The sequence below is a fragment of the Oncorhynchus tshawytscha genome, linkage group LG17, assembly GCF_018296145.1.
Source record: "Oncorhynchus tshawytscha isolate Ot180627B linkage group LG17, Otsh_v2.0, whole genome shotgun sequence".
In the NCBI taxonomy this organism is placed as follows: Eukaryota; Metazoa; Chordata; class Actinopteri; order Salmoniformes; family Salmonidae; genus Oncorhynchus; species Oncorhynchus tshawytscha.
Genome location: NC_056445.1, coordinates 10,497,993 through 10,510,677, shown reverse-complemented (window position 1 = coordinate 10,510,677; position 12,685 = coordinate 10,497,993). Strand labels below are relative to the sequence as shown.

General features: G+C 41.5%; 2 protein-coding genes and 1 pseudogene across 5 annotated transcripts; 2 read left to right on the top strand and 1 right to left on the bottom strand.

Annotated features, from left to right (window-relative positions):
• Nucleotides 1-256: 256 nt before the first annotated feature.
• LOC112216841 (small lysine-rich protein 1) lies at nt 257-1,457 on the top strand. 4 transcript variants are annotated; one of them, XM_024376954.2, is made up of 3 exons: nt 257-350; nt 545-621; nt 788-1,457. In XM_024376954.2, the coding sequence occupies exons 2-3, from the start codon at nt 619-621 to the stop codon at nt 1,052-1,054; spliced, it is 270 nt and encodes an 89-aa protein (XP_024232722.1). In that variant the 5' UTR covers nt 257-350; nt 545-618; the 3' UTR covers nt 1,055-1,457. The 4 variants fall into 4 exon arrangements, with proteins under 4 accessions (XP_024232722.1, XP_042156073.1, XP_024232723.1 ...); XM_024376955.2 differs by having other exon boundaries at nt 302-354; XM_042300139.1 differs by having other exon boundaries at nt 258-350; nt 545-1,457.
• Nucleotides 1,458-1,902: 445 nt separating this feature from the next.
• Nucleotides 1,903-4,748, bottom strand: LOC112216842 (short transmembrane mitochondrial protein 1). Its single transcript, XM_024376956.2, has 3 exons — nt 4,588-4,748; nt 4,382-4,435; nt 1,903-2,489 (listed from the first exon to the last, which is right to left on the bottom strand). Exons 1-3 carry the CDS (start codon nt 4,600-4,602, stop codon nt 2,415-2,417), a joined length of 144 nt encoding a protein of 47 aa, XP_024232724.1. The 5' UTR covers nt 4,603-4,748; the 3' UTR covers nt 1,903-2,414.
• A 3,385-nt stretch (nt 4,749-8,133) lies between these two features.
• Nucleotides 8,134-8,838, top strand: LOC121839771 (annotated as a pseudogene).
• The last annotated feature ends 3,847 nt before the right edge of the window (nt 8,839-12,685 follow it).

Genomic DNA, 12,685 nt, shown 5'->3' with positions numbered 1-12,685 from the left:
GTGTTTGTTTTTTTATCCCGAAGTTAAAGGTAAGCAAAATACCCCCCCCCCCCTCCCTTTGGTATAGGTCTATTTATTGATTGTGAATAAGGAATGGTGTTTTTGTAATATAATATTCATGATGCCAGGAGATAATCAGCAGATTACCATGGTGATGTAAACAGACATTCTTTGTGGGAGACAAAGGACATGTGAGACAGCAACTAACGCCATGCCCAGCAGCACAGAGACGGGGGACAACCTTGTTAAAGCCGCTGCCTATTCAAACACCAAGAACAAGCCTAGTCTCTACGACAACGGGATACAAACACACGGGAAGTCGTCTCTCTGCCAGACGTTTACACTGAAAGGTTGGTAAGCATAACTATTTCTATTACAATTCTAGGTTATTTCAATATTGGTGTGATTTCATTTGACATTAAAAAAAAACATGTTTTCACTTGTTCACAAGGACCTAATATAAAAATGCCACTTGGTTAGTTTTGGGGTGTGCATTCTTTACTTGAAAAGTAACCTATTCGTGTGATGTCCCTGATATTCCCAGGTTTCTTTGGTGACACATTTGCAGAGAATGAACAGATGATCTCACAGATCAAATAGGAGAGGAATGTCCACACAATGGTACAGTAAATTGGATGTAGTTTTTGAAGCATTGATGCGGTTGATGCATACATTGATCACTGGTCTAGGGTGCAGTGTAGAGCAAGTAGCCTACATTACAAAACATACTGCTTAACATGAACTTTCCCATGTTATCTATAGTGATTATCAAATGGTTTGTCCGCAGCCTACACAATCAACAAAATCCAGAAAATCAAGGTCAAAAAGGCCTGTCAAAAAGGCCGAGAGGAGGAGGTCATCCAAGAAGAGATCAGTCAGTGCCAAAGCCACCAAGTCAGAAGTGGACATTCTCAGTCCAGCAGCCATGCAGAATGTTTACTACATTTCCCACAATGCAGTTGACTGTCTGGCGTTCCGAGGCTTTGGATGGCCTAAGTCAACTAAAAAGAAAACAGGAGGAATGAAGGGCAAGAAACCAAAAAACAAAAAGTGACTCTACCACAAACCTTGCCAAGACCAAAGCAAACAATGTCAGTTTATTACGGCTCTATTCAATCCGCATGGTGGAAATCCAGCTTTTCAGCGTGATATAAATCTTAAGGCGATGTTCCCGATTTCCCGATCAGTGGAGGCTGCTGAGGGGGAGGACGGCTCATAATAATGGCCGGAATGGAATAGTTTCACGTTTGATACCATTGCATTAACTCCATTCCAGCCCTAAGCAAACGCCACTATTCCAGATTTATCAGACTGCATTCATGCTAAACGCTGCTTATGTTGGCTAAATCGGAAATGAACCCTACATTTCTATGGCAGAATCTGTAACGCTTCAGCTTTACAGATTGAATAAATCCCTAATTATAATGTATATTTTAGTTGATCTAGTCTGTTCAAATTCAAAATAGAACTCTGGTTACCTCTGGTGGATTGGTTGTTATTTACAGAGAACAGTGGAAAGAACATGGGAATACATTGACCTCTGCTGGCCTACTGGCACACCATACCCAGATGCTCCCAGGAAAGATTTCTGTGACGCGTGTAAAGAATGCTTCTCCGGATAATGGATGTTAAGAATAAAACATGGCGAGCTAGAATAACTGCCCTACAAAATAATCTATTTTACTGGATTGGTCCCTTGCTAGACAACACTATCTTATGTGATGTAACACCTATTTTCAATTTATGACAGAACCAAATTCAGCAAATGTATTAACATCTGAGTGAGGCCTACAATGTTAGAGACCAGCATTTAGATTCGATTAGCAAACAAATGCCATTTACATGAGCTACTCATTCTCAATACCATAACACCCACAGAAATTACAATCCATAGAACAGGCCTCGCAATTCAATTATATTTATATGATAACATCACTCAAAAGCAGTAACTGCACTCTGTTTAGTTGTCAAAAATGGCAAGCGCATGTGGTAAAAATGCCATGTTTAGACCTGAACGCTAAGGCCTGCCAAGCTTCTTGCAAGGATAAGGCCAAGGTTTCTGAAGTGTAGATGTTGTCCCACAGCAGTTAGTCATCTTTGCATACACACTCATAAATAGCACCATCATGTCAAGATAATGTTAAGTAGCCAATTACTTTAAGAATTACAAAACAACAAAAAGAACACTGGTCCAGTCCAGGCACTGTGAAAACCCTGCTTAGAGAATACATTTTTAACATTTATTCCTCTGCCAGTGTAACCTTAGTACACATACTGCTTTTGATAGAAAATATTAAATGAGATTAACATTTGGTATATATCCTCTGCAGTGTGCATCTTGTTGTTCCAATAGTCCCCCCACCTCTTCAAATCTGCCCGGTTCTTTCTTTCCATGTCGTTGAGCAATCTCTTCTTCACTCTGCTGGAGGTTTCTTCTTTGCCTCCACATCCTTTTTGAAGGCTTCTATCTTTTTGGAAATGTTGGGGACCTTAAACAGAAGGAGTAATCAGAAGAGTTCCAAAAAGGAAAGAGTTCAATGGCATAGGCCTATTGTGTTTTTTTTTAGGCAAATACACAGGGGAACCATTGACACCGACTGACATATATAGTGGGTTGTTTCCTAGCGGACTTAACTCCACCGTCCAGGAAATTGGAGCAGAGACCTGGCTATTTGGAATATCTCTGACTACATCGATTCGACCCAATGTCAATACTTCAAAAAATGTGAATTATGAAATGCCTACCTTCTACCTATGTTTGTCCTGGTTGCATGCTTTTCTTTTTCTAAATACCATACTTTTTCAATCAAAGTTAACCCACTACAACCGACTGTTTGCTCAGTGTTGTTGCTCTAACACGGAACCCAAACAGGCTGCTCGCGTGCGCCATCGTGCCTACATTTATTTTGTCCCGCCAGACCAAACGCGATCACGACATGCAGGTTAAAATATCATAAACTCTGAACCAATTATATTAATTTGGGGACAGGTCGAAAAGCATTAAACATTTATGGCAATTTAGCTAGTTAGCTTGAACTTGCTAGCTAATTTGTCCTATTTAGCTAGCTTGCTGTTGCTAGCTAATTTGTCCTGGGATATAAACATTGAGTTGCTATTTTACCTGAAATGCACAAGGTCCTCTACCCGACAATTAATCCACACATAAAACGGTCAACCGAATCGTTTCTAGTCATCTCTCCTCATTCCAGGCCTTTTCATCTTTGAACTTATGATGATTGGCATCTAATCTTCATAGTATTACTACACCGACCCGCAACACAATTCATCTTTCAATCACCCATGTGGGTATAACCAATGAGGCTATTGCACGTGGGTACCTGCTTCTATAAACCAATGAGGAGATGGGAGAGGCAGGACTTGCAGTGCGATCTGCGTCAGAAATAGAAAGGACATCTATTTTAGCCCTTGGCAACGCAGGCGCAATAATTGAATAACATAGATTACAAAATGTTATTTGCAACGTGAGTGGTGTGATCAGCCTGTTACACGGAACCCAAATCAGCTGCCATCGTGCCTACATTTATTTTGTCCCCCCACACCAAACGCAATCACGACATACAGGTTAAAATATCATAACAAACTCTGAACCAATTATATTAATTTGGGGACAGGTCGAAAAGCATTAAACATTTATGGCAATTTAGCTAGTTAGCTTGCACTTGCTAGCTAATTTGTCCTGGGATATAAACATTGAGTTATTATTTTACCTGAAATGCACAAGTTCCTCAACTCTGCCAATTAATCCACACATAAAACGGTCAACCGAATCGTTTCCAGTCATCTCTTCCTTCCAGGCCTTTTCTTCTCTTGACTTTATATTGCAATTAGGAACTTTCATAAATTAGGTGCATTACCACCACTGACCTGTTCATCTTTCAGTCACCCACATGGATATAACCAATGAGGAGATGGCACATGGGTACCTGCTTCTATAAACCAATGAGGAGATGGGAGAGGTAGAACTTGCAGTGCGATCTGCGTTAGAAATAGAACGGATTTATATATTTTAGCCCTTGCCAACGCTCGTTGGTGCCAATAATTGAATAACAGATTTCTAAATTTATTTTGCAACGAGCGGCGGTGTGGTCAGCCTGTAAGATGGCAACTGCGCAAATGCCGCCCATTGAATCTCAACAAGGAAAGACGGTGGTTGTATTTGATTAACATTCATTGGAAAAGTATGGATTTCAGCAAACAAAATAAAGGCACGCAACTACAGAGGACAAACATTGGTACAGGGTAGATGTTTCATAATATATATTTAAGTATTGACCTTGTCGATGTAGTTTGACTCCAAAGCCTTACTCTGCTCGGTTGGTAGTGGAGTTTAGTCCGCGGCGATAGTTGTTCCTCTTAGTACCTCGTAGTTTTGAGCGAGGTACATCCCAACAACGTTTCCCAAGGTAAACCCAGCCTGCAAGATTATAAATAAGTGTTAATCAAGACGGAACACATGTTGTTTTTACTAGCTAGGTCAGCAGCACTGATGGTTATATAGCTAGCATACAACATAATTAGCCCATCAGTAAACAGTAATACATTGTTTTCATTTCGATATCAACTCACCAAAAACTGTAGCATGGTCGTGTCTAACGAAGGAGACTATGTTTAATATATTTTAGCGATCCTGTTTCAAAGCTCGGTCGAAACAGCTAGCCAAGTCATCAACAGTGTATAATGCGCATGTCATGTCGCCCTCACAAAGCATTTTCATTGGCCACGACTCCTGTCTGCAAGGTTTCTGTCATCTACGCGGGGCGCTATGTGGTCAAACGCGCTACTTCTTCGGCGGGGTTGATCGGAGGTTGGCATCGAAAGTTATGGTGCATTACCTCCACCTACTGTACTGGAGTGTGGACCAGAGACTGAGAAATTAAATCCTACCTGCCAGCTCCGTTGCTCTTAAAAAAATCTAAAATATGATAGACTATATCTTATGACGTTCTACTCAATATACGTTTTAAACTCATTTCCTGTATCCTCGACTTTCCTCTGTACTTGAAATAAATGCATGCCCTTATTATCTCTATTCAACTGCTCCTGCCATCTCTGTTCATATCAGGCATTTTGCCTCTGCCTTGCTCATTGAAACTACAACATCAAACATGCCCACTACTAAGTGCTTGTTTGGCCAGTACATCAACTGCCTCGTAAATCTTATCTGTATACACATTTGTCTAATCCTGCCATGGGTTTGTAGCAGCTCATAAAGCAGGTCTTGTCTGCTACGTGAGCTAAAGGACTGGAGACTCAACACTGCACATTAATCAGAACAAATAACTACTCCTGCACCCACTGCAAGGCCAACAGTATGGCCATCCGCTCTGCCGTATGTACAGACGGATGATCTGTAATACTTTCCCTGACTGCCACCTCACATTCCTGCACGACAAATGCTGACCCAGTACGTCCCGTCCTTGGCTCTTTTGAACCATCTGTGTAAATGGCCACAAAATCCTGACACACAGTATCCAGACGTCTCTTAAACAAATCAGATGGATCAACACGCTTCATATCTTTCTGTAGTCTCTCCAACACTTCGAGATCAACTACTGGAGGCGGGAGTAGCCATGGTGGTTTTACAGGAATCGCTACCGTTGGACTAAACTCCCTTCCATACAATCTACAGTTGTGGTCAAAAGTTTTGAGAATGACACAAATATTAATTTCTGCAAAGTTTGCTTCTTCTGTGTCTTTAGATGTTTTTGTCAGATGTTACTATGGAATACTGAAGTATTATTACAAGCATTTCAAGTGTCAATGGCTTTTATTGACAATTACGTGAAGTTGAGACCATTCCAGCATGATGGAGCACCTTGCCATAAGGCAAGAGTCAATATTTGCAGTGTTGACCCTTCTTTTTCAAGACCTCTGCATGCCCTGGCATGCTGTCAATTAACTTCTGGGCCACATCCTGACTGATGGCAGCCCATTCTTGCATAACTAAAGGCTTGGAGTTTGTCAGAATTTGTGGGGTTTTGTTTGTCCATCCGTCTCTTGAGGATTGACCACAAGTTCTCGATGGGATCAAGGTCTGGGTAGTTTCCTGGCCATGGACCAAAAATATCATTTTTTTTGTTTTGTTCCCAGAGCCACTTAGTTATCACTTTTGCCTTATGGCAAGGTGCTCCATCATGCTGGAAAAGGCAATGTTCGTCACCAAACTGTCCCTGGATGGTTGGGAGAAGTTGCTCTCGGAAGATGTGTTGCTACCATTATTTTTTCATGCCTATGTTCTTAGGCAAAATTGTGAGTGAGCCCACTCCCTTGGCTGAGAAGCAACCCCACACATGAATGGTCTCAGGATGCTTTACTGTTGGCATGACACAGGACTGATGGTAGCGCTCACCTTGTCTTCTCCGGACAAGCTTTTTTCCGGATGCCCCAAACAATCGGAAAGGGGATCCATCAGAGAAAATGACTTTACCCCAGTCCTCATCAGTCCAATCCCTGTACCTATTGAAGAATATCAGTCTGTACCTAATGTTTTTCCTGGAGAGAAGTGGCTTCTTTGCTGCCCGTCTTGACACCAGGCCATCCTCCAAAAGTCTTTGCCTCACTGTGCGTGCAGATGCACTCCTGCCATTCCTGAGCAGGCTCTGTACTGGTGGTGCCCCGATCCCGCAGCTGAACCAACTTTAGGAGATGGTCCTGGCACTTGCTGGACTTTCTTGGGCGCCCTGAAGCCTTCTTCGCAGCAATTGAACCGCTCTCCTTGAAGTTCTTGATGATCCGATAAATGGTTGATTTAGGTGCAATCTTACTGGCAGCAATATCCTTGCCTGTGAAGCCCTTTTTGTGCAAAGCAATGATGACGGCACGTGTTTCCTTGCAGGTAACCATGGTTGACAGAGGAAGAACAATGATTCCAAGCACCACCCTCCTTTTGAAGCTTCCAGTCTGTTATTTGATCTCCAGCCCTGTCCACGTCAACACTCACACCAGTGTTAACGAGATAATCACTGACATGTCAGCTGGTCCTTTTGTGGCAGGGCTGAAATGCAGTAGGAATGTTTTTTGGGGATTCACTTCATTTGCATGGCAAAGAGGGACTTTGCAATTCATCTGATCACTCTTCATAACATTCTGGAGTATATGCAAATTGCCATCATACAAACTGAGGCAGCAGACTTTGTGAAAATTTATATTTGTGTAATTCTCAAAACTTTTGGCCATGACTCTAATATCCTTCGCCTGGGTGACAACAGTTGGGGTCTAACAACACCCATGCCAATATATCCTCCAAACACCGGCTTCTCTGGCATTATCACTTAAATAACAAATCATGCACAAAAAAATTGACAGTTGTGAGGAATATGTTAGTTTGTTAGTTAATGTAGAGACAAACGATCATGCATATTTTTTTGTCAACGCTAAGTTACGAAAATGGCTATTTAGCAAGCTAGTTGACTAGCTAACATTATGAGCCATCTAGCAGGTTAGCTTTATGGGCGTTGTGACATGAGTATGACATTGTAATTCTGGTTGTTTAAAAATCTCTTAAGGATCAGACCCTTTTTTCAATTTTCATCTAAAATGACGTACCCTATCTAACTGCCTGTAGATCAGGACCTGAAGCAAGGATATGCATATTCTTGATACCATTTGAAAGGAAACACTTTGAAGTTTGTTGAAATGTGAAATTAATGTAGGAGAATATAACACATTAGATCTGGTAAAAGATAATACAATGAAAAAAACATGTTTTTTTTGTATTTTTTTTGTACCATCATCTTTGAAATGCAAGAGAATGGCCATAATGTATTATTCCAGCCCAGGCGCAATTTCGATTTTGGCCAGCAGTGTATGTGCAAAGTTTTAGACTGATCCAATGAACCATTGCATATCTGTTCAATGTTGTATCGACTGCCCAAATGTGCCTAATTGGTTTATCTGTTTGTCAATGCAGCCTGGCGAGAATCTATTTCCTTTTGGTGAAGACGGACAAGTAATCGCAGGTGACAGCAACTTCCTGGACACTTGGGAGGTAAGGAAGACAAAAATGGTATACTGTATTTCAAAACAAAACATCCCCCGGACACCAGAGAAAAATATTATACCGTAAGATATTTGACAGGTTACTGAGCTAGATCTTGACCTATTGTATAGGCTATGTAGGAGCTGGTGGATGCTGGACTGGTCAAGGCTATTGGTGTCTCCAACTTTAACAAAGACCAGATTGAATCCATCCTGAACAAGCCAGGCCTCAAGTATAAACCTGCCAACAACCAGGTACTGTAGTCTGTGGTGATCAAGACAGACAAAACACGCCCGTACAGTTTGTATCAAGGCATTATGGCCCCATCTCTATGTATTACCAACGGCTCATCTTTGTATTTGTCCCTTCAGATTGAATGCCACCCCTATCTGACTCAGGAGAAGCTGATCAACTACTGTCACGCTAAAGGCATCTCAGTGACAGCCTACACCCCTCTGGGCTCGCCAGACAGACCATGGTGAGACAGATCACACTTTTCTAAGATACTCCTGATGTGTATACAGTCACTTTGGGTCAAATAGAAGGTTCTAGAATTAAAATACACTCAACCTGTACTCTGAAATGATCCAAAACATGCATTGTGTTGAATTTGTTATAAACAACGTTTCAATGAGTGCGTTCAGTGTCAGACCCTACTCTTTCCCTAGATTTTTTTTCAGGCCCCACCCACCACAAACAATGACGTGTGTTTGACTTCACGTCAACATAAAATAAATTACATTTTCAACAGAGCGAAACCTGGTGAGCCGTCCCTGCTGGAGGACCCAAAGATAAAGGCCATCGCTGTTAAGCACAATAAGACCACAGCACAGGTATGAGAGAGTCAACACTTTCCCCTAATTCTGCCTTTAGTGACATACTGTAGCAAGATTTGATCCTGTATTTTAAGCCTTATCCAGAAATATTGAATTACACCAAAAATGAAAGAAATCGTCTGAGGATGGTGCTGGACCATCTGACATAATAAGAAAAGAGGACACTTTTGATGAAAAGGTTCAAATCCAGGCATGTCACATGACTGCACCAAACACATGGTCCTAGATATAGGGAAAACAAAGAGCAGAACAAACAAGTGTTCTCAACCATGCTTACTCCTGTGAAGTTCTGAATTTTCAACAAGAGTCCATTCAAGTTGAGGTTAACTTGGCTTATATACCACTCTTCAAAGAACCTTACAGTACAATTAAATATGCTGATAGATTTATAAACAATGATTAGCCTATGTATGAAATTGGATATTGTCCCTTGTCTAGTATTTAAAGAAAATAGCTAGGGATTAGAATGCTCATTGAAACTACAACATCAAACATGCCCACTACTAAGTGCTTGTTTGGCCAGTACATCAACTGCCTCGTAAATCTTATCTGTATACACATTTGTCTAATCCTGCCATGGGTTTGTAGCACCTCATAAAGCAGGTCTTGTCTGCTACGTGAGCTAAAGGACTGGAGACTCAACACTGCACATTAATCAGAACAAATAACTACTCCTGCACCCACTGCAAGGCCAACAGTATGGCCATCCGCTCCGCCGTATGTACAGACGGATGATCTGTAATACTTTTCCTGACTGCCACCTCACATTCCTGCACGACAAATGCTGACCCAGTACGTCCCGTCCTTGGATCATTTGAACCATCTGTGTAAATGGCCACAAAATCCTGACACACAGTATCCAGACGTCTCTTAAACAAATCAGATGGATCAACACGCTTCATATCTTTCTGTAGTCTCTCCAACACTTCGAGATCAACTACTGGAGGCGGGAGTAGCCATGGTGGTTTTATAGGAATCGCTACCGTTGGACTAAACTCCCTTCCATACAGTCTACAGTCGTGGTCAAAAGTTTTGAAAATGACACAAATGTTAATGTCTGCAAAGTTTGCTTCTTCCGTGTCTTTAGATATTTTTGTCAGATGTTACTATGGAATACAGAAGTATAATTACAAGCATTTCATAAGTGTCAATGGCTTTTATTGACAATTACGTGAAGTTGAGACCATTCCAGCATGATGGAGCACCTTGCCATAAGGCAAGAGTCAATATTTGCAGTGTTGACCCTTCTTTTTCAAGACCTCTGCAATCTGCCCTGGCATGCTGTCAATTAACTTCTGGGCCACATCCTGACTGATGGCAGACCATTCTTGCATAATCAATGCTTGGAGTTTGTCAGAATTTGTGGGTTTTTGTTTGTCCATCCGTCTCTTGAGGATTGACCACAAGTTCTCAATGGGATCAAGGTCTGGGTAGTTTCCTGGCCATGGACCAAAAATATAGATTTCTTTTTTGTTTGTTCCCAGAGCCACTTAGTTATCACTTTTGCCTTATGGCAAGGTGCTCCATCATGCTGGAAAAGGCAATGTTCGTCACCAAACTGTCCCTGGATGGTTGGGAGAAGTTGCTCTCGGAAGATGTGTTGCTACCATTATTTGTTCATGCCTATGTTCTTAGGCAAAATTGTGAGTGAGCCCACTCCCTTGGCTGAGAAGCAACCCCACACATGAATGGTCTCAGGATGCTTTACTGTTGGCATGACACAGGACTGATGGTAGCGCTCACCTTGTCTTCTCCGGACAAGCTTTTTTCCGGATGCCCCAAACAATCGGAAAGGGGATCCATCAGAGAAAATGACTTTACCCCAGTCCTCATCAGTCCAATCCCTGTACCTATTGAAGAATATCAGTCTGTACCTGATGTTTTTCCTGGAGAGAAGTGGCTTCTTTGCTGCCCTTCTTGACACCAGGCCATCCTCCAAAAGTCTTTGCCTCACTGTGCGTGCAGATGCACTCCTGCCTGCTGCCATTCCTGAGCAAGCTCTGTACTGGTGGTGCCCCGATCCCGCAGCTGAACCAACTTTAGGAGATGGTCCTGGCACTTGCTGGACTTTCTTGGGCGCCCTGAAGCCTTCTTCGCAGCAATTGAACCGCTCTCCTTGAAGTTCTTGATGATCCGATAAATGGTTGATTTAGGTGCAATCTTACTTGCAGCAATATCCTTGCCTTTGAAGCCCTTTTTGTGCAAAGCAATGATGACGGCACGTGTTTCCTTGCAGGTAACCATGGTTGACAGAGGAAGAACAATGATTCCAAGCACCACCCTCCTTTTGAAGCTTCCAGTCTGTTATTTGATCTCCAGCCCTGTCCACGTCAACACTCACACCAGTGTTAACGAGATAATCACTGACATGTCAGCTGGTCCTTTTGTGGCAGGGCTGAAATGCAGTAGGAATGTTTTGGGGGGATTCACTTCATTTGCATGGCAAAGAGGGACTTTGCAATTCATCTGATCACTCTTCATAACATTCTGGAGTATATGCAAATTGCCATCATACAAACTGAGGCAGCAGACTTTGTGAAAATGTATATTTGTGTAATTCTCAAAACTTTTGGCCATGACTCTAATATCCTTCGCCTGGGTGACAACAGTTGGGGTCTAACAACACCCATGCCAATATATCCTCCAAACACCGGCTTCTCTGGCATTATCACTTAAATAACAAATCATGCACAAAAAAATTGACAGTTGTGAGGAATATGTTAGTTTGTTAGTTAATGTAGAGACAAATGATCATGCATATTTTTTTGTCAACGCTAAGTTACGAAAATGGCTATTTAGCAAGCTAGCTGACTAGCTAACATTATAAGCCATCTAGCAGGTTAGCTTTATGGGCGTTGTGACATGAGTATGACATTGTAATTCTGGTTGTTTAAAAATCTCTTAAGGATCAGACCCTTTTTTCAATTTTCATCTAAAATGACGTACCCTATCTAACTGCCTGTAGATCAGGACCTAAAGCAAGGATATGCATATTCTTGATACCATTTGAAAGGAAACACTTTGAAGTTTGTTGAAATGTGAAATTAATTTAGGAGAATATAACACATTAGATCTGGCAAAAGATAATACAATGAAAAAAACATGTTTTTTTGTATTTTTTTGTACCATCATCTTTGAAATGCAAGAGAATGGCCATAATGTATTATTCCAGCCCAGGCGCAATTTAGATTTTGGCCAGCAGTGTATGTGCGAAGTTTTAGACTGATCCAATGAACCATTGCATATCTGTTCAATGTTGTATCGACTGCCCAAATGTGCCTAATTGGTTTATTAATTTAAGTTCATAATTGTGCACTCTCCTCAAACAGTAGCATGGTAGTATTTCACTGTAATAGCTACTGTAAATTGGACAGTGCAGTTAGGTGAACAAGAATTTAAGCTTCCTGCCCATATCAGATATGTCTATGTCCTGGGATTTATTTTTTGTTTCTTACAACCTCAGGCTAATGTGATTAGCATATGTTAGCTCAACCGTCCTGCGGGTGGGACACCGATCCCGTAGAAGTTCATGTTTTAGGGACTCCTGAAATAACCAGCAAACCAGACTGTCATCTTGTGAAACGGTAGATGTAAAGAATCTAGCTAGCCAAAGCATTTCCTGCAAATTTAATGTAAAATTTTGTAAGCGTGCCTTGCTGATATTTGCCGTGCAATGCAGCTGAAGTTACATAGTTTAGCTAGCTATTTTTCTTGCTTATTACGTGGAGGATAAAAATGGTCTGTATTGCCTATGGATGTGTAGCTAGCTATGTAGCCGATCTGTGAATGGACCCTAAAACATTTGGTATAAATATTAGTTCAGAGCCTAGCTATGAACCTCAGCTCTCAT

What these genes read in the sequence shown, in the direction of transcription:
- LOC112216841 (XM_042300139.1), top strand. Translation starts at nt 773, where the DNA reads ATGGTTTGTCCGCAGCCTACACAATCAACAAAATCCAGAAAATCAAGG.
- LOC112216842 (XM_024376956.2), bottom strand. An exon ending in ACCTCGCTCAAAACTACGAG is followed by an intron (nt 2,490 to 4,381) that starts GTACTAAGAGGA and finishes CTTCTGTTTAAG; the next exon opens with GTCCCCAACATTTCCAAAAA.